At 44.6% G+C, this 21,533-nt stretch overlaps 2 protein-coding genes across 6 annotated transcripts in view; one reads left to right on the top strand and one right to left on the bottom strand.

The window, feature by feature from the left end:
- LOC138947669 (tubulin polyglutamylase complex subunit 2-like) overlaps positions 1 to 21,533 on the bottom strand; it is a 41,903-nt gene that overhangs the window by 4,535 nt on the left and 15,835 nt on the right. Inside the window, exons 2-6 of one of the 4 annotated variants that reach the window (XM_070319206.1) lie at positions 19,284 to 19,451; positions 18,617 to 18,751; positions 18,300 to 18,410; positions 13,372 to 13,422; positions 1,222 to 1,379 (exon numbers count right to left, since the gene is read on the bottom strand). In XM_070319206.1, coding sequence (XP_070175307.1) covers positions 1,222 to 1,379; positions 13,372 to 13,422; positions 18,300 to 18,410; positions 18,617 to 18,751; positions 19,284 to 19,451 — 623 coding nt within the window. Of the gene's footprint in view, positions 1 to 1,221; positions 1,380 to 13,371; positions 13,423 to 18,299; positions 18,414 to 18,616; positions 18,752 to 19,283; positions 19,452 to 21,533 lie in introns of all 4 variants that reach the window. The other 3 variants (XM_070319199.1, XM_070319218.1, XM_070319215.1) reach the window with 3 other exon arrangements.
- Positions 1,988 to 8,855, top strand: LOC138947696 (uncharacterized). 2 transcript variants are annotated; one of them, XM_070319233.1, is made up of 2 exons: positions 1,988 to 2,204; positions 3,852 to 5,542. In XM_070319233.1, exon 2 carries the CDS (start codon positions 3,853 to 3,855, stop codon positions 4,834 to 4,836), a length of 984 nt encoding a protein of 327 aa, XP_070175334.1. In that variant the 5' UTR covers positions 1,988 to 2,204; position 3,852; the 3' UTR covers positions 4,837 to 5,542. The 2 variants fall into 2 exon arrangements, 1 of the variants encoding a protein (XP_070175334.1); XR_011449762.1 differs by lacking the exon at positions 1,988 to 2,204 and adding an exon at positions 6,335 to 8,855 and having other exon boundaries at positions 2,238 to 4,896.

The raw sequence follows: 21,533 nt of genomic DNA, 5'->3' as shown, positions 1-21,533 counted from the left end.
GGGGGGGGGAAATACCGAAACACACACACACACACACACACACACACACACACACACAGAGCCTCGAATAGATACAATAAGAAAAGTGACCCCTGGAGTTTACAAAGTAACTACCAGTACCAGTGGCTATTCTAGTATACAACCATAGTTTTGAACAGCCACAGCTAAAAAGAAAATGAAAACATACGCTCAGAAACTTTGATGAATACATTCACTCAAGTCTGTGCACATCTACATTCTCACGGTCAATGTGTCTTAACCCTGGAGTCTTCCCCGTGTCCGTGAATTACCTTGAGAGAGAGTACCCTGTGGTTTTACTTGAGTTCTTTTTCAATGAGTGCACAGGGATGGATTCATTGCCATGATTGCAAGAGTATTAACGGACAACCTTGTTTTGTGTGTACTGAAATGATACCTTTCCAGCAAACCCTAATATGTTCTCTCAGACAAATTAACCATTTTCTCAGTCCATACTTTCCGCTTATGTTTGTACATCTGCCCAGCTCCTTGAAAAAAACCTGGCTGACAGCAGACTATTAACAACTGTGGATGCTACGTCACTTGGTCAATATAGTCCGATGATAGTTGAAAATGTTGCCTTTCAGCACCCCAGCATTTGAAGGTGTTTCTGACACTCTTCCAGTCGTAGCTGTTGCTGTTCTTGCTCAGGCAGCTTGTAATAGTACTACAGTGGCACCCCACTTTAAAGATCTCCACAAATCTGAGAAAATCAGGTCTTAAAAAGGAGGGGGGGGGGGAGGTAAAGTTACAAAGGCTATGAGCAGAAAGTCCGAGAAAAGAGGGTCTTAAAAGGGAGGGGGTCTTAAAAGGGGGGTTCCACTGTAGTACAGTGGTACCTGTGATGAAAGGACACCTTTGGGACCAGCCAAAAGTGTCCCTACATTGTAAGTGGCCTGTCATGACAGGTATATATTGGTAGAGATAATAGACACATGGACCTCAGAATGTGTCCTTTTAAGGGAGGTGTCCTCTCATCGGAGGGGCCACACATTGCAGGTACCACTGTACTACCAAGGAACCTCATAAGTCTGTTCCTTTCCCTGATCTGGGTGTTTCTCCAGACAGCTTGAGGATTCTTCAAAGAAGGGAACATGCATCCTTTCAGTCTTTGTTTGACAAAGCCAGGAATGGCATCATTTCTCGTGGCAGGGGGAACGTTTCTTTTCCCTACACTACGGTGGACGGAATTCTGTACCGTACCTTTGCTTGTGGGGGGACTCCCATGTCGGTGAAGGCGTACTGCCAGTGAGGAAGCCCCAGGTGCATGATCATGAGGCGAAAGTAGTCTGTGAAGGAGCTGGCCAGGTAGTGCCAGTTCATGCCACGGTCCAGGAACCAGATCTCACTCGTTAACTCACCTGAAACAATGAGCATAATTATGCAGTCGTCAGCTTGGTTAGATGACGTTACATCTAGCTGATTTAATTTACTGAAGATAACAGTCAAAAGACAAAAGGATATCACTGACAGCTTTCATAGAATGAGTAACATCTATCTGATTTACCAGGTAATTAACTGAGAGAAAAATAAAAGAAAAAGAAAATTCAATATTTCACATTGATTTGTAAGCTCGGAGTTTCAAAATCATCAACTTTTGCATTAACGCATCAGGTTAACTTTAATATTGCGTTCGCTGGATAACAACAGTTGCACTTTCCTTCCTTAATTTCCTGATTTAGTTTCTGCACTAATTAACCTTAACACAAACAACTTTTTAGTCTTAAAAGCACAGTGGTAAGATTTTAACTGTTACCTATCTTTGACAGAAACATGTAATGCATGCACTCATCAGTTTCCACGAACAAGTAAGAAAAACATTCTCAATTGGCCAAACAAAACTATATGTTGGTTTAGGGTAACTCGACCGACATTATTTTTTTCCCGCCGACCTTTTTTTTTTCATTTCTCAAAAAAAATTAATAAACCAACCTCTGGCACATTTAGGGACCATGCAGAGACTAAGAATGATATTTTTGGGTGTGAAGAGAAGCGAGATTGTGGTGTATAGACGGTGCCAGAGCACAGGTCATATGCATAACTAATGAGCGGAATGCCGTCTTCCCATTGGCCAGCCGGCCCAAGATCAGTCTCTCTGCCATTTCTGCATCTGCGGTAGCCAGTGCCAGACGTCCCAAACAACTGTGCGAAAATTTTCAACGTTTCAAGGATTTTGGAAAGAGAAGGTACACGTACTTTTACCTTTTTTTGTTTTGTTTTGTTGCTTGATTGTCGAGAGGGGCGATTGAGATCGAAACAGCGGTAATAGGCTCGAGTGGGGCCAATTAGTTGTCTGCAAGGAAAGTTTGGAGTTTGGGAAACTGGGAGACAGCGTGGCACCGTAGGCAGAAACATGTGGTTTCACGTTTGCCGGGAGTGACACTCGAAGGAACGAGGGTGATAGCTAGGTAGACGGTGATGGTACAATTAGCTGACAGCCGTCAGTAAAAGTGTTCAGGGAGAAAAGAAGACAGTATCATCTTCTCCTGGCATTAAAATTGGTCCGAGCAGTGGCAACGCGAATCGCTCGGTCACGTGACTAGTTTCTTTGTGAAGAAAGACGGCGGGAGCGAAAATGTTTACAAGTTGTGCGGTGGTCGGGCACTCTTTCACGTGGAGGTTTCAGCGATTTGTGAACACAGATGAGGGGGTGCGGCCAGATTTAGGTTTTGATGGTTTTGAGCAGATATTCGATGGGAGAGGGGGCCGAAAAATAAGCGACGTTGAATCAATGCTAGAACAGAACAGGGCCATTTTCACCCGGAAAAAATGGGGAGTGATAGTGCTAATGGTGGGGGACAATAATATTGTTCCCGGAACGACACCGAATAAAGTGTTTCGTGAGCTGTGGCATCTGTGTGTGAGGGTGCAAACATTGGCAAACTCAGTAGTGGTGGTGTCAGGGATGACACAGAGATACAGTGGCTGGGGGGGTTTCAATGACATAGCCAGGGAGGTGAATAGGCTTCTTCATCAACAGCTGAAAACGGCACACAGGATAGTGGGTTTGTTCCCCCACTACGTGGCTTTCCCTCCAGCAGAGAAGTTTGCTCAGTATCAGAAACATTTTTTAGCAGATGGGATTCATCTGTCAGGGTCGGGGCACATGCTACTGTACAGAGCACTGAGAAAAGTTCTGTTGGACAGTCGGCATATAGACCAATGAGGTAAGAAGGTGTTGTGGTTGTTCAGCGGGTGAGAGGGAAGTGGGGGCTAATAGTGATAGCCGGTATCCTCTCGTGCTGATGGCAGAACCACAATAGGGGTAGATGCAGCACGGACGGGGTACCAAGGTTTATTCCCAGACTGAAGTGGTTGGGTTCTACCGAAGACGCCAGACGCAGAGCTTTGATGCCGGGAGTGGAATAGGATGGGGTATCCTTTCCAGCTTTTGGAGTGACGTCATTGTTGGTTCTGGTTTGGTAGAACCGGTTGTGACTTCATGGGGAATGTGTATTGGTACAGCCCGTGCTGCATGATCAGATTGACAGTGTTTTCTTAGGTGTACTCTCGTGCTGAGGGCAGAACCACAATAGGAGTGTAGATGCAGCACGAACGGGGTACCAAGGTTTATTCCCAGACTGAAGTGGTTGGGTTCTACCGAAGACGCCAGACGCAGAGCTTTGATGCCGGGAGTGGAATAGGAGGGAATATCCTTTCCAGCTTCTGGAGTGACGTCATTGTTGGTTCTGGTTTGGTAGAACCGGTTGTGACTTCATGGGGAATGTTTTATTGGTACAGCCCGTGCTGCATATATATAAAAAAAAAAAAAAAAAAAAAAAAAAAAAAAAAAAATAGGCCCCTGATGCTTAGTGGCCTTTGAAATGTTTCAGGATGTCGAAGCGTCCAACCAAGCGACCGGGGCGTCCCTCAAAGCAGCCCCCGAAGAGGTTTCGAGACGAGGAGGCTGAAGGAGAGGACGAAATGGGCGTGAAGGAGTCGCTAACCCAGCTCCTTGCTGAGCAGAAGGCCCTGAGGAAGGAGATTGCGGAGATTCGGGCCGCCAAGACGCCGGCGCCTGAGGCATCGCCCGCAGGATCGACCACCTCTACGGGTGGAAAATCCAACTCAGGCATGGCTGGGCACTCTGGACACTCCGGTGAGCAATCTAACACTAGCGGTACACAGGCGTGGGCAACCGGCAACCAGAAAATGTTGCCCATTGACCTACACGTGCCAAAGACAATAAAGGAAAAGATCTGGAGCGGTGTGGCGGTTAGGTTCGCAATACTCCTGCCCGCGGACCCGAAGGAAATGCTGGAGGAGGACTCGGATGAGGACGATGAAGACAAAAAGAAGAAGAAGAAGAAGAAAGAAAAGAAACTGTTAACCTTCACAGAGTGGGTGAAGGCCTGGAACATTTATATCACTATACTACAGGACAGAGCGAAAGAGGTACACAGGGGCCTGGGTGCCCACTTTGCTCGGGTGTGTACCCTGCATGAGCTGCAGGGCAATTGGCGGGACTATGACTACCGCTACCGGCTCGCAATTGCTGCAGGAGAAAGGGCATGGGGGGACAGCGACGCGGACCTGTTCGCCACCACCCGCTTAGAGCCTGCCACCCAGACCCATGACGGGGGAAAGAAGAAGCCGCAGGGTGGCGCAGGGGGGAAGACTGGAAGTGGAAACCCAGCCAAAGTGGGGGGCTTCTGCTTCCAGTTCAATGAACAGGGATCTTGCAGCCGCCCCAATTGTGGCTTCAAGCACTTTTGCTCGCAGTGTGGGGGGCAACACGCAATCCGAAAATGCAGCGCCAAAGGGCCCCCCTTTCGAGCGGGACGGGGGGGAAAAGAAGCAGGAGAAGGAAAGAAATGAAGACTGGGGCACGGGGGCCACGCCAGTGAAGGCGGACAAGCTGGAAAAGTGGCTGGAAGGGTACGATCCACAGAAGAAGCGGGCTTTAATACAGGGATTCAGAGAGGGTTTCCGGGTAGGGTTCACAGGAGCCCCAAATAGTGTAGTTCAGAAGAACCTGAAGTCAGCAGAAGAAATGCCAGAAGTAGTAGAAGCGCACATAAAGAAGGAAATAGAAGAGGGGAGGTTAGTAGGTCCCTTTAGGCATATTCCTTTTACTCAGTTCCAATGTTCTCCAATCGGCTTGGTAGAGAAAAAGATGAAAGGAAAGTATAGGATGATACATCATCTATCTCACCCGAAGGGGGCATCCATAAATGATTTCATAGAGGAAGACATGGCCACAGTGTCATATGCCAATGTGCAAGATGCAGTACAGTTAGTGCAGACAGTAGGAAATACAGCATTTATGGCAAAAACTGATGTGGAGAAAGCTTTTAGGTTGTTGCCTATTCACCCTAGTGACCAAAACCTCTTCGTACTGAGCTGGCAAGGAAGTTTTTATGTTGATCTTTCGCTTCAGATGGGTTGTTCTTCGTCTTGTCACTTGTTCGAAGAACTAGGCACGGCTTTGGAGTGGATTGCTGTTCAGAAGTTAGGGATACCATTAGTGCACTACCTGGATGATTTTTTCCTTGCGGCAGTATCGAAGCAGCTAGGCAAAGAATACCTAGACAAATTTCTGGGTTTGTGTGAGGAAATAGGAGTTCCCATGGCACCTGATAAGACGGAGGGCCCAGAGACGAGGTTGACATTCCTGGGAATAGAGATAGACACAATCGAAAGAGAAATTCGGCTGCCGGTGGAAAAACTCACGAAGTGTGCCCAAGAAATACAGAACCTACTACAAAAGAAGAAAGCAACAGTGAAGGAAATTCAGTCGGTCATAGGGTTGCTGAACTTTGCTTGCCAGGCAGTGGTGCCAGGGAGGGCGTTCTTGAGGAGATTGATCGACTTGATTAGAGGCATACGCTCTCAGCTATTCTTCGTGAGGCTGAACCAAGGGGTGAAAGAGGATTTGAAGACTTGGCTAACTTTTCTGCAGTCATTTAACGGGAAGTGCTTTTTTCTCATGAACAAGGAAGTATCCTCAGAAGAGCTGGATTTAGTGACGGATGCATCCGGGGCAGTGGGATACGGGGCTTTGTTCGGTAGGCAGTGGTTTCAGGGTAGGTGGTCCGACTGGTGGCGACTCCAAAATATCACCCTACTGGAATTGTATCCTATCGTTTTGGCTCTGGAGACATGGGCGCTGGCCTTTCAGAACAAATACTTAGTCATTCATACAGATAATTTAGATTTAGTATCCGTAATTACTAAGCAGACATCAAAAGAACCCCTGGTGATGATTCTGGTGAGACAATTGGTCTTGTGCTGTTTACGGAACAATATTGTTGTCCGAGCACAACACATTGCGGGTGTTGACAATGCAATTGCTGATGCGCTGTCTCGTTTTCAGATGACGAGGTTCCGGCAATTGTGTCCACATGCAGAGCCACTTCCGGTTGGGATTTCACCTCTGCCAGAACAATTGGGGGGGATAGGCGACTAGGAGAGCTGTTGACAGCCTCGTACGCCAAAGGGACACAACAAGCATATAGAAGGACCTGGGTGAGCGTGACTAGTTTTTTGAAACAGAGAGGGTTTTCTACTTCCTTGCCAATGAGCACTGCAGCGGTGTGTCTGTACATTGGTTCGTTGCATGAGGAAGGGAAGGCGGCTTCAACGGTGATGTCCGCAGTTTCAGCAATCAGTTGCGTCCATAAATTGAATGGGTTAGGGGATCCCACTATTGATTATACTGTCAAAAGACTACTGCAGGGGTGCAAAAGGGTGGGTGACAAAGGGAAGGATACAAGGTTGCCCATTACTGTCCCTATCCTTAACTCAATTATGGAGAAGAGCGAGGTGGCCATTGGGGAGAACTACGAGAAGATACGTTTCCGGGCTATGTGCACCTTGGCCTTTCACTCATTATTGCGGGTGGGGGAAATGGCGGTATCCCGGGAACCAGAAAACGTATTGCATAGGGGAGATGTCCGACTGGACGGACAGGCATTGACCATAACGTTCCGCAATTTCAAATCTAGCGCAAAACCAGTTACCCATACCGTAGAGAAAGCCAAGGCAGGCGTCCCAGGCGCGGTAGAGGCCATGCGGGCCTACATGAGCATTCGTGGGAACGCAACGGGGCCGTTGTTCCGAGCTATGTCGGGGGCACCCATAACGGCCAGGGAATTCAACGAGCAACTACAGTTGGTTTTCCAATTTTGTGGCCTGCCCAAACAGAACTTCAAATCGCATAGCTTTAGGATTGGGGGTGCCTCCCACATGGCTCGGAACGGGGCATCGGACGCTCAAATCCGTCAGGCGGGCAGATGGTCTTCTAACGCTTTCTTGTCTTACATCAGGGTGCACAACTGGTAGATCAGGTAAAACGTAGGGCTTCTCTCTGTGTGCAGTGCAACAGAAAGGGGGAGGTCAGGCACATGTCTGCGTGCAGTGCAGCAGAACATTAACATGGGATCACAGGTGTGCAGTGCAGCCTGGGATTATAAGAAAGTGTGCAGTGCAACTTTCCGAGAAAGGTCGATTTTGCTTGGTGGCGGTACCTGATGTGAGTCATCAGGTGGTGGCGCGTACCGCCGGATTGGTGGTGAATGACAGACATTATGTATTTAATCGATGTGCTTTAATTGGGCTAAAACACAATGTTTATTGTTTTTTAGAGTTGCCAATATAAGTTTTTTGATGATGGTCTAATGAGCGGATGCAGAAAGCGGTAGATAAAGGGAAGTAACCCGGTGACCAGTCTAGTAAAATTTGACAGCTTGTTGGTGAAGCTGGAAACAAGAACAAAAAACAGTAAGCTAATACATAGTGGACAATGCCATCTATGATGTGTAAGACAATTTTTGTTCTTGGTGAATTTATGCAAATGTACAACCCAATGTATATGATTATGTCAATCATAGTTTTTGTGGAATTTATGAAAATATTCCACTGATTTTGTATGCATTATCTGCGCTGAAAATGAACGACCTGTGGTGTCGACCAATAAACATTTTCAGCGTAAACTGGCAATGAACGTTTCATGTGGTTGTGGTGGTGACTGTGGCGCTGGCTGGCGCTGGCTGATTGTCCGGTTTCGGAAAACTTTTTATCTTAAATTCTTGTCTATCCTCGCACATCTGAACATGCAAAAATGATTTTATGCACAGCATAAATGATATTTTTGGGTGTGAAGAGAAGCGAGATTGTGGTGTATAGACGGTGCCAGAGCACAGGTCATATGCATAACTAATGAGCGGAATGCCGTCTTCCCATTGGCCAGCCGGCCCAAGATCAGTCTCTCTGCCATTTCTGCATCTGCGGTAGCCAGTGCCAGACGTCCCAAACAACTGTGCGAAAATTTTCAACCCCACCGCCATCCCCTTACTCCACCATAACGTAGTTGTGTGGGCGCGTACCGCCGGATTGGTGGTGAATGACAGACATTATGTATTTAATCGATGTGCTTTAATTGGGCTAAAACACAATGTTTATTGTTTTTTAGAGTTGCCAATATAAGTTTTTTGATGATGGTCTAATGAGCGGATGCAGAAAGCGGTAGATAAAGGGAAGTAACCCGGTGACCAGTCTAGTAAAATTTGACAGCTTGTTGGTGAAGCTGGAAACAAGAACAAAAAACAGTAAGCTAATACATAGTGGACAATGCCATCTATGATGTGTAAGACAATTTTTGTTCTTGGTGAATTTATGCAAATGTACAACCCAATGTATATGATTATGTCAATCATAGTTTTTGTGGAATTTATGAAAATATTCCACTGATTTTGTATGCATTATCTGCGCTGAAAATGAACGACCTGTGGTGTCGACCAATAAACATTTTCAGCGTAAACTGGCAATGAACGTTTCATGTGGTTGTGGTGGTGACTGTGGCGCTGGCTGGCGCTGGCTGATTGTCCGGTTTCGGAAAACTTTTTATCTTAAATTCTTGTCTATCCTCGCACATCTGAACATGCAAAAATGATTTTATGCACAGCATAAATAAAAAATACCCACCCTATTTTTTTTTCAATCGATCATTATCGGGGGCCCGGTAGCTCAGTTGGGAGAGCACTGGACTTGTGATCGAAAGGTCGCAGGTTCGAATTCGGGCCGGGACGGACACGGGTCAACTTTATGTGCAGACCCAGAGACGGAAGCCATGTCCCACCCCCGTGTCATCACAATGGCACGTAAAAGACCTTGGTTATTCTGCCATAAGTGCAGGTGGCTGAATACACCTAAACACGCAGACACCTGGGTAGCGCGACTCCGTTGCTGCTAGCTTTCCACTGGGAGGAAGCGACCCGAATTTCCCAGCGATGGGACAATAAAGTAATGAGAAATGAGAAATGAGAAATTATGTTACCCTAAACCAATATATTTTTGTTTGGCCATATTCATGATTTCCAATCCTGTGCTTACTTAAGAGTGTATATGTGTATTTAGCCAGTTTCTAATAGTAACATCAATACATTTTACGACAGCGGAACCCCTTTTTAAGACACTCCCCCCCCTCAAATCAGAGAAATGGAGGGAGCTTTACATTGGGTGTAACTTTACAGACGTTATGAACAGAAAGTCTGAGTACACAGGGTCTTTAAAGGGGGTGAGTCTAAAATTGTTGGGAGGGGGGGGGGGGGAGGCGTCCACTGTAAACCCTTGAGAAGATGTTATTACATCATTACAGATTTTTTTCTCTGACCTCTGTCCTACACTGTTACGTGCAGTTTGTCTTATTAATTCTGCAGGCTATTTCTTTGACCTGGGAACTCTTTAAACTTGCTGTTCTTTGTGTAAAATTGTAACGCTAAAATGAGCAGTGTATCGTTTTCTTACTTCCGACTTACTCCCCTTTACCTGTTGTTAATATGAAGCCAAAAAATAACAACATCAACAACAACCAACAATTAACAACAATACATACAGTGGAACCCCCCTTGTAAGACCCCCAATTTAAGACTCCCTCAGGGGCGGGGATGTAGCTCAGTCGGTAGTGCGCTGGATTTGTATCCAGTTGGCCGCTGTCAGCGTGAGTTCGTCCCCACGTTCGGGGAGAGATTTATTTCTCAGAGTCAACTTTGTGTGCAGACTCTCCTCGGTGTCCGAACACCTCTGTGTGTACACGCAAGCACAAGACCAAGTGCACACAAAAAAGATCCTGTAATCCATGTCAGAGTTCGGTGGGTTATAGAAACACGAAAATACCCAGCACGCTTCCTCCGAAAGCGGCGTAATTGGCTGCCTAAATGGCGGGGTAAAAACGGTCATACACGTAAAAGCCGTGGGAGTTTCAGCCCATGAACGAACAAACAAACAAGACTCCCTCCTTTTTAATTAAGACCTTGTTTTTTCACACTTTCTGTTCATAGCATCTGTAAAATGACCCCCATTTTAAGACTCCCTCCTTTTTAAGACCCGATTTTGTCAGATTTGTAAAGGTGTTAAAAGGGGGGCTCCACCGTACAACAATAAAGCCCACCACCATGGGACAACAACAAAATCCTCATTCAGGTAGAAGAAAGCACTGCCCAGTTATCAGCCAACTATATTCTACGTCATCACACTCTATTCAATCAACATGGCTTTTTCTGAAGTAAAACAAATGCTCATTATCTTTCCTGCCATTTTCCGGTGCTTTACGGGTCTCTCAGTTTTTTTTCCAGCGTGCCAGAATAAGAAGCTGAAATTATTGTGTACGCTCTAGGCTACACCCTAAGACAACAGATAAAGAAAAAAACAATGGAAATCCCAAGTCGGTTGACCATCCGATAGTTTTGACATGTAGGAGGTCTTCTGACCATCAATCTTCCTACCAAGTGAACAAAGCAAGGACATTTGGACATGTCCATATTTTTAATCCAGGTCCAACAGGTTTTGTTCTCTGAGATTGATAACAACACGTATTGTACACAAACGGCCATTTCTAAACAAAGCCTTCCCAGATTTTGTGTGTGTTCATGCCACTCATGGTCGGGTTATGGCAACATGTTAGTCAGGATATGTTGAGTATAAATAGCAGATAAATCGATCACGAAAGATTTCAACGACCGTGTATCAGCAGCAACACATTCTGGCATTCAGTTTTAAACGTCCCTTCAAATGTGTCACATTGCATCAGCAGCCTTTCCTGGTACAGCAGGATGTCATGGCACTCCGGTACACGTGAAATATCACCTGGGTTCGACCCCATGTTAGGGTGAACTATTTTTTTAAAATTCTTTTTGGGTTTTTTCATCTGTATGATCTCTGTGTGTAAGTGGGTGGGGTTTTGTTTGTACATGTATCTGCATGATTGGGAGAATTTTTTTTTGAGTTTTTTTTTATAGTCTTTTCCATCTCACCCTTTTGTGTTTCAGATAGTGTTATGATAATTGGTTGGTTTTGAATAGGAGATGTTTTTCTACCTCACATTTTTTTGGGTAAATGGACATGGAAACGTATTTGGTTGTATCTCACTGAGAGCAGGGGACGGTGGAGCTTGGTAGTCCTGCTAGTTTCTCTCTCAATTAAAAGCCCTGTCTAATATGCATCTATTTTTAAAAAAAATGACCAACCAATTCTAAGATCTGCAGTACATGTATACATAAGCTGAGAAGGGCGCAAGTGCCAAATTAACTACATGTATCTAAACAATTGTAGAGTGTTACAGGAGGGAGTGGGGGAACAAAGATGTACAGTACCCGGCGAAAGAAACGCAACTCATTCGCGCCCACTGTTGCAAGTGATTTTTCGTCATTTTCAAATTGTAGTAAAATATGAACCAGATAAGGTACATGAAAAAAGGAAGACAGATTCGTGAAGGATATTTTACTGGCTGTACGATTAGTGATATTATTTAATCGGTTTTTTTTTTTACCTTTTCATAAACTGTGTTATACAGGGTAGGGGTCAAGCGAGTCGTGATTGCAGGTGAACCTGTCACTTCAACACACTACAAAATTCGTAAAAATGCATATTTTTCAACCAGGTAAAGATAGTTGTGGAGGAAAATGCCATTATGCCAAACGCAACCGTCCCTCTCTCACTCTGAAAGCCAGGGCAATGATAATGATACTAAAACTAAAAGTGCTGGTTCTCAGACACTGAAGCCAGTGATGAATAAATGGATTGATTCTTGAACAAGCGATCCAAAGTGCTCCAATGTAAAAATACAAAGAGAAAAAGAATATCTAACTAACAATTGAATTTTTTTTCAATCTGCAACAACCACCATTGAACTACATGAACTCCTCCATACATTCTTAATTGGAATTCAAAAGCATTAAGATCAGACTAAAGAAATAAATGAAAAAGGAATACCTGGGATAAATGTATGTAGTAAGGTTAGAGATAATGACTTATGTAAAAAACAAGAATTAGTTTCCCTCAAGCACCCGACCATCACAGAGACTATAATTCACCATCCAAAAGGAATTGTGTTAAAAAGCAATTCACAGAGTTAAACAGAGGATTTTCCAGACGAGGCATAATCTCTTTAAGACATAAGCTTACGTCTCCTGCTTACTTCTCTGAACTCCTCACTGTCTATTCTCCAGCAAGACAACTCCGTGCCTCTTCTGACTGTCGCATCCTTACCATTCCACACACCAAAACCAAAACATACGGACAACGCACTTTTACTTTCTGCGCACCCACACAATGGAATTCTCTCCCCTTTCACATCCGCCACTCTCAGTCACCCCAAGCATTCAAACGAGCACTTAAAACGCACCTCTTCAAGAAATACAACCCCTGATTTTGTTTTCTCAGTCCATCAGTAGGCTACATGTGTATTTGTTGTTTTAGTGATAATGTGATAATGTATATAAACATCTAGGGCTGTTTTTCAGTATTGTTGATAACATGTTCTGTTTGATTAAGGGTATTCAGCTGGTATTTCCTTGTTTTCACTACCTATTTTATTCATGTTTTTATTACTTAGTTAGTGGAAGAATCTTTTGTAATGTATGTTTGATGGTGTATGCTTTTAATTAAGCGTTGCTGACTATGAATGTAGATGTAAATGCTTGTATAACTGTGTTTTAATATTAAATGTGTCAAGCGCAAAGAGCATAATTGTAAAGTTATGATGTTGCGCTATATAAATGCTCATTTATTATTATTATTATTATTATAAGCAATAGCAATCTGCACCCAAAAACTGAAGCGCTTCCCCATCAGTTGCCTGATCGAGTGCATGCAAATACTGTACAACAAAGCAAATTTGCCATTTAAAGTCACGCTAATTAAAAAAACGATTCCTATTTCCAGAGAGAATGAAAGTGGTGAAGATTGAGAAACATGATAAGAATGAAGTTTGGAAGACATAAACAGAAATCTGAACCAACAATTAGTCAAAGAGGATAAAAACAAGCAAGGAGAATAAATTGCAAAGTATCTGCAGTAGGCCAATGTTTGGTCCAGTGAGTCTACAGCGGCTGTGCAAAATAAATGCTTTATTACCAGAACACGTGAAGTCTGTGTCGACCGAGTCAGACTCAGAATCTGATTCACCTATAAATAGTTTGAGGTTGGAGAAATAAGAAATAATATCTGTACACAGCAAAAATGTCCCTAAAACTTAAGTATAAACAAGTGAAAATCAAACAAATGAAAGCAAAAAAAGGCCTCATTAATGTACATATACTGAGCTGCACCAAATCTATTCAAATTTTGCCTTCAGAACAACATCCTAAACCAACTGATGTACACACAATTATCAGATATGAAGGATATATATATATGCAGAAACAAGTAAATATAAAGTTTCAAAAGTAAACTTTGATTTAATTAATATACTTACCAGCTCACATAGATAGCAATAACTTCGTTTGGTTGCTAAGACATTGAAATACTCTTACATGGTAACATGGGGAGATAACTCTAAAACAAAAACCACATGCCATATAAGGCATGGTCCGTAGTGGTTATCTCCCCTACCGGTGTACCGCACATGCACAGGATGTATAACTTGACACCACTTGGTCCATACCAACCAATGTGAGGTGTAGACTGAACAAGTTGAACACCTATGCGATCCCTGGATCAAATCCAGCGTAGCGGCCGAAGCCCCTGAGCGTCTCAGTGATTCCCGCACAGTTGCCAACCGTGAAGGGAAAGCCACTGTGGGTTTTCGTGAGGGATGCCGGATCAAGGTTGAACTAGATCTCCTCTTCTGAGTTCAAGAGGAAACGGGGGCTTGCTTGCCAGCCATAGGAGGTCCGGAAACCAAGGTTGGCTTGGCCAGTTTGGGGCGATCAGTACTAGGGACGGTCTTTCGAGGTCCGCTTTTCTCAACACCCTTCCGAGGAGGGGAATTGGAGGAAACGCATAAGCGTGCAGACCGCTCCAAGATATCTCGAGAACATTGATCCTCCATGCTTCGGGATCCGGGAATGGGGAGAGTACCGAGTGGCGAACAAGTCTATCATCAGCTTCTCCACTTGAGCCCAGAGGCGGAGAAGCGCGTGGTGAGCTATAGTCCATTCTGTGTGGACAATCTTGGTTGACCGACTCAGCGAGTCTGCCAAGACGTTCAGCTTCCCTGGACGATACTTTGCTGATAGCATGATCTCGTGGTGGCGACACCACATCAAAATCTCGCATGCCCGATGTGACAAAGCTAGGGAGCGAGATCCCCCCTGCTTGTTTAGGTAAGACACCACTGTGGTGTTGTCTGAGTGTATCAGCACATGTTCTCTCCCGATGAAGGGAAGGAATTCCATCAAAGCCAGAAAAACTGCTTCCAACTCTAGCATGTTTATATGCCACGTGGCTTGCACCTGCGTCCACAGACCGAAGGTCGTGTGGTCGTCCAGATGAGCCCCCCACCCCCTGAGCGAAGCGTCTGTGAATAGGAGCTTCGACGGAGGGGAACGAACGATGGGAACGCCTTGCGTAAGCCAAGCTGTGATCAACCATTGCCTGGTCGTGTCGGCAAACCAGTCGCGAAGAGAGACCAACGTCTCCCAGTTCTGCGATTCCGGTTCCCATCTGGCGTTCAGGGCTTCTTGAAAGGGCCGTTTGTGCAGCCTGCCCAAAGGTGTCACAGAGGACATGGATTCCATCTGACCTAAGATGGATGTCAGAGATCTGACGGAGGCCATGGAAAGATCCGCTGTGTCCCTGATCTGACCCTGGATCTTGTCTACCCTCCTTTGCGTGGGCTGAACCGTCCAATCCACTGTGTTGAAGACCATCCCCAGATATGTGAAATTCTGGGAAGGCTTCAACTCCGACTTCTTGTCGTTGACTCTGAACCCTAGTTCCGCTGCCTCCTGCAGTACTAGCTGCGTGTGGCTAGACACAGATATTCGGCCTGATTTAAAATCAGCCAATCGTCCAAGTACGTCCTGAGACGTATACCTTGACCCCTGATCAATGCGCAAAACTGGCGCACTACCATAGTAAAGATCCAAGGAGCCAAAGAGAGGTCGAATGGTAGGGCTCTGAATTGGAAGATCCTGTTGCCCCAAACAAACCGAAGCCATTTCCGGTCTGTTTGGTGCATCAGAATGTGGAAGTACGCGTCCGTTAGGTCTATGGACGTCACCCAATCGGAAGGCCTCAGTGAAGTGGGTGTCTCCATGGTAAACCTGATTTTCCTTAGAAATAGGTTTAACTGGGAGAGATCTAGAACTGGACGCCATCCTCCCGAGGCTTTTGGGACGACAAAAAGACGTCCGTAAAAGCCTGGGGAGGCATGATCTAGAACCTCTTCCACGGCTTGCTTCTGAAGAAGATGTTCGACCTCGGCCTGAATAGCATCTCTGGCTTCTGTCCTCGCCGGAAATCGAAAAGGAGGAGGGGTTCAGGTCAAAGGAGCTCTGTGAGTGCTCCAAAGGAGCTGGAACCCCGATCGGAGCACCCCCGCGATCCAGTGGTTGTCCGTTTTCTTCAACCAAGCTGGTAAGGCCCGAAAAAGACCTCCCGCCACCGAAAGAGTGGGGGATGCATGGGTGCTCGGACCGGGGGAGCATCATTGGGGGTTAGGCTTTCGACCTGACCCCCTCTTCCGAAAGAAGGACTGGTCTGATCTTGGAGAAAGGACGAGAACGATTCTTTCCCCTCGAAGACGACCCAGACTTCGAACTCTGACCGGCGTTGGAAGATGCCGAGAACAAAGGAGCGGGAGGCCCAGCGAATCCTGAGAGAGCCCTCGAGAAAAGGGGAGACCCTAAGAGAGTCCTGAATGTTCTTATCCTCTAGACGAGAGACGAGAGCCCGTCAAAAGAGCTTCTCATCGCCAGAAAATAGCCTGCGCGTACAATCTCGCAGACATAGCCATTTGTTCTGATGATACCCTCGCTAAGATTGCAAAGAGCAAAGCCACATTCTCTGGATCTGCGTCCTGCCTGAACACAAAGGGATCCAGTGAGGACGTAACTGCCCGCGAGAGAGAGCGAATCAGCGTCTCAGTCAAAGACGATAATTCCAAGGAAGAGCGGCCGCATTCCTCAACAGCAATGAGATCCTTTTCCTTACAAACGGAAAGTCTCTCTTTGTTGTAACCATCTTGTCTAATGACTGCCAAGTCCGACAAAACCGGAAGTGGAACCGTAGGCAGGGCAAAGGAATTGATCAAGTTCCGGCCAGTGTTAGCAAGACGAAGCTTCCGGTTGGTGGTCACATAGTGATGAGCCACACGTCCCGGAGTCGCAAGCCAAGGCAAAGCCGAAGCAGGAGCTTCCCCATGCGCTGTCAACAAAGGCAGAGGTGGGGAAGAAACATCGTTTGAAAAAACTTTTGCAAGTTGAAAAGCCACCGAAGGAGACTCTAAAAACTTGAAGTTCGCAGATTGCTCATGAGACGGAGCAAAATCAGCAAAGGCTGATGGTGGAGGAACAGCAGATGAAGATGCTACCGCTACCCCTTCAGGGAAATAGTGCGTAGTAACCTCTGCTGCTAGTGCCAACAAAGATGGCAGCTTAGCCGGAAGTCGAAGAGGGGCATCCCCATCTGCTTCAGAAGCTTCGTCTTCCACATCCTCTTCATCCTGTTCAGTAGCATCCCAACGATCATCTAAGGGATGAGAACCGGAAACCAATCCCGTTGAGGCGACATGTGCCAAAACCGGAAAAGGTTGGGAAAAATTCCCGGAAGCCGGAACTCCGTGAACGGATCCCCCATCCACCTGCCTCATGCCAGCTGAAACGCTGGGAGAGGAAGTGGATGCAGCCTGTGTAACAGCAGAGGAAACCGCAGTAGCGGAACCGGAAGCCGAAGGCTGATGAGTGCCAACTACAAACACAGAAGTGTTAGCGGCAGAAGGCAATACCATCCTGCCACCGGAAGCCACAGCCGCAGAAGCGGAAGCGGAACCAGCAGTGGATTGGTAAGCATCAGCACCAACCGGACCCATAGAATGGCAACCGGAAGATCCTGTTGTCCTACTACCAGAAGTAGCGGACACATGCTCTTCACACCCCAACCCGTACCCCAGTAGGGCATAAGGCTGACGTGAGGAATGAACCTTTTGGCTGGTATGCACTTCCGCTAAAGCGGAAACCGTTGCCGCAGGTTTGCGTACTTCGCCAAGAACACCTCCTGCCAACGCTAACCTGGAGAGCTAACCTGCTTGGCAGAACTCCGCGATTTCTCTTTATCTTTCTGCTTGTCAGCCCTTTGGAATCAAAAATGAACTAACAACAACAAGATGCAAAACGCTCAAATACGCTAAGAAAATTCTTGCAATAAGAAAAATAAAAACTCTCACCAATTCCTGAAGAAAGGAAGAAAGATGAAACAACGTTACCGAGATTCGATGGTCTTCACACAAGTAAAGACCAATGGCTAAAGAAAAGCCAGATCGAGCACTTCAAAAACACGTCCAGCGCCGTGCGTTGAAGGAAAAGGAATGAGTGTCACCGGTATACATCCTGCGCATGTGCGGTACACCGGTAGGGGAGATAACCACTACGGACCATGCCTTATATGGCATGTGGTTTTTGTTTTAGAGTTATCTCCCCATGTTACCATGTAAGAGTGCTTCAATGTCTTAGCAACCAAACGAAGTTATTGCTTTCTATATGAGTTGGGTAAGAATATGTAATTTAATGAACAACTTACATACTGCACAATATACTAATATCTTTAAGTTTAAACTAAAGAATATCTATGTACCTGCACCTATCTTAACAGTTTAACTTCCAAGCCTTTCATCAGTCTCGACACTTCACACATGTGGTTCTTGTTAAAAAAAAAAAAGTGTAGCATACCAGTAACATCTGAAGTTTTGATTTGAGTTGTTAAAACATAGCTAGAGAGACATATCAGAGGTTTTTTTTAAATCACTCACACTCTTGTTGACAAAACAGCATACCTTGCACTATTCTACTTTCAAAATGTTTTTTGCATGCAACAAACAGTAGATCAACAAGTTCTTCACTTACCACAGCTCTGCTTGGGCTCTCTGTAGACCACACACACTCTTCCGTAGTTATCACAGTTATCCAGTTCAAACAGTCGAAATCCCCCGCTGAACTTCGGCTTGCTTGGCTCATCTGCTGTGTACATCAAACATTTTAGCATGAAAATAGTACCGTACAATCAATTTGCTTTACAAATGCACAGTTGACTAAAGCATTTAAACTTTCTTTGTATATAAAGACAGCTGCATGAGTGGTCACAATTTATCCTATCACCTCATGCTAGATGCAATCTTTTTTCTTTTTAGTAATGTATTAGAAAGGATATGTTCCCGTCTTACCTGATTCATCATCAGAGTCAAAATCTAGGTCGCAAAGAGAAGGAGCCACAGAGGGCACAGTGTCTGTGGGGGGGTTCAAACGAACGAAATGTCCAATGCCGTTTATGTGCAGACGTCCAACAGGCAAAGGCCCATCTGAAAAACAACAATTGCCCTTAAAATAAAAACCAAAAATCCAAAAGTCGATCACTTCAACCCAGATTTGACCAGTCAGTGAGTCACATGTATGTTTATACCCTTTCCCTTTTCTGTAAATCCCTGACTAAAAACACAGGTAGAACAACAAAATAATGACTTCTTCGTCTGTTCTGTGCTACATCATAAAATAACACTAACGACTATGTGTTAGAACGTGTTTGACTAAGCATGAAACGAGTACAATATCAAAGCACTGCACACAATGTCAACTACTATTTAACAGCCTTACTTACACTACTTTTATTTTACTCAATCGAAACCTGGGAATTTGGTTTAAAACATGCAACCATCAACTATCCACAATGTGCAGAACACTTTAATACAGAAGGAACACCCTGTCCTTAAATTTCACATTGCTAAACCTGACACGGAGGTTGTTCACTTATACAGAAGAAAAAAAAGAATTGGCACCAATTGATGAAGCCCTGATTTATTTGTGTGCTCAAAATTAGTAAAATAAATGCCTTACTCTCCATCTTAACACTCCAGGTCAAATGAAATCCATCAGTTGTCATAAAGAAACTCTTGAGATCCTCAGGAAGAAGTGTTGTGTTTCGTTGTTCCCAAGCTATGATCACTGGCCGTTCAACTGGCCGTTTTTCCACTTGATCAATTTTGAAAATGCCTGGTTTGCCCTCTGCACAAAGAAAAAGAATCGTTATCATGACAGAAAACAGATTTTCTGTTCAAAACAGAGTCTTTTTTCTTTTAATTCTGAACAGGTATTGAATGTGGGCCCACAAAAGCTGAAGCAAAAGTTACACACACACACACACGCACAGTATCATTTAGGCCCCCCCAAAAAATAGGTGTGGTTACGGTAACATAGCCAAAAAAATAGGGTAGGTAGGTAGGCAATCACTTTTTTTTTTTTAACTTTTTTTTCTAATGTGTACAAATTAAACCTACTTGACAGGGAAATAAGTGTGCGACTCGGGCGCTTTCGCTTTCATTGCGTTTTTTGCACTCGTTTTTTTCACTGTTTTTTTTGGTTTTTTTGACAAATGTAATAAAAAGTTATAGGATCGGCCCCTAAAATTAGGGTAGGTCAGGTTACTGTAACCACACCTATTTTTTTTTTAGGCCTTAGTGGGTTATAATTTCTTAAGTGCAACAATACATGAGTAACTAGCTGTGCATTTTAAACTGCATAGACTAGATGGCATAAAATAATAGATCATTTGCGCCCACTATGAATGTCCTGTCTCATGTCTCCACACTCTGACATACAGGTAAGTGTCACCCAATGAACAGACGTTTTTCATTTCTTTAATTCGTCTATTCGTTACAACCGTTAGTACCCAACATTGGTACTTGATCGTTATGGTGAAATTCTGAAAAAACAAACAAAAACCATACTCAGAACATTTGTGAAACAAAATACTTTTCCAACTCAAGGGAAGTAATCAAAATCACACTCACTAAACCACCTTGAAGTGGAGTACATCAAAAATGAAATGAACAAATATCCAAAAAATAGAACAGTGTACGATTTCCAACAATTGAGAGGTTTTAGGCAGTAACTTTTCTGCAAACTCTTGTTAGAGCGTCTTTGCTATTAAATAAACTTTTCTCAACGAAAAAGAGATCTACACCCAACAAACATTATGCATGCGTATCGCATGCGTATCGCATGCGTGAAAACGTGCGTATCGCATGCGTGAAACGCATGCGATACGCATACGATTCTGTAACTTTTGTTTCGTGCGATACGCATGCGTTTTTTGCTCAGATATCGAGCGTGACACGCACCTCTCCCGCAGATGTACCGCATGCGTATCGCATGCGTATAACATGCGTATTCCGGATTGTTTATGCTATTTATAAAGCATGTTTTTAGCTGCTCATATTTTCAGGCACTCTGACAACAACACTCACTCAAACCATGCAAGCAGAAACTCAAAAACAAATTGTTTCATCAAAATATTATGTTATTGAACAATTTTCAATTTTTATAAATATTCACAATCTTAGTGAAAATGCGTAATTAAATTTAGATACACTTACTGGGGCGGGGATGTAGCTCAGTCGGTAGCGCGCTGGATTTGTATCCAGTTGGCCGCTGTCAGCGTGAGTTCGTCCCCACGTTCGGCGAGAGATTTATTTATCAGAGTCAACTTTGTGTGCAGACTCTCCTCGGTGTCCGAACACCCCCGTGTGTACACGCAAGCACAAGACCAAGTGCGCACGAAAAAGATCCTGTAATCCATGTCAGAGTTCGGTGTGTTATAGAAACACGAAAATAGCCAGCATGTTTCCTCCGAAAACGGCGTATGGCTGCCTAAATGGCGGGGTAAAAAACGGTCATACACGTAAAATTCCACTCGTGCAAAAAACACGAGTGTACGTAGCAGTTGCAGCCCACGAACGCAGAAGAAGAAGAACAAGATACACTTACTTAGTTACAACTAAAATTATGAATCATATTCTACCTTGGCTTTACATTTTGAATTTGATGGCATTTTGACACATTTAACATTTTTGATTAGGACAAATATAATAAGAAACCCTTTGCGTATTAAAGAAATAGTCACATTTGTTTTAAAATACAAAACCATGTAATGCTGATCAATTAATGATTTTGTTTGTTCGTTCATGGGCTGAAACTCCCACGGCTTTTACGTGTATGACCGTTTTCACCCCGCCATTTAGGCAGCCATACGCCGCTTTCGGAGGAAGCATGCTGGGTATTTTCGTGTTTCTATAACCCACCGAACTC

The sequence above is a fragment of the Littorina saxatilis genome, linkage group LG1, assembly GCF_037325665.1.
Source record: "Littorina saxatilis isolate snail1 linkage group LG1, US_GU_Lsax_2.0, whole genome shotgun sequence".
In the NCBI taxonomy this organism is placed as follows: Eukaryota; Metazoa; Mollusca; class Gastropoda; order Littorinimorpha; family Littorinidae; genus Littorina; species Littorina saxatilis.
Note: the sequence above shows the minus strand (reverse complement) of the source record. Positions and strands in the feature narration are given on the sequence as shown.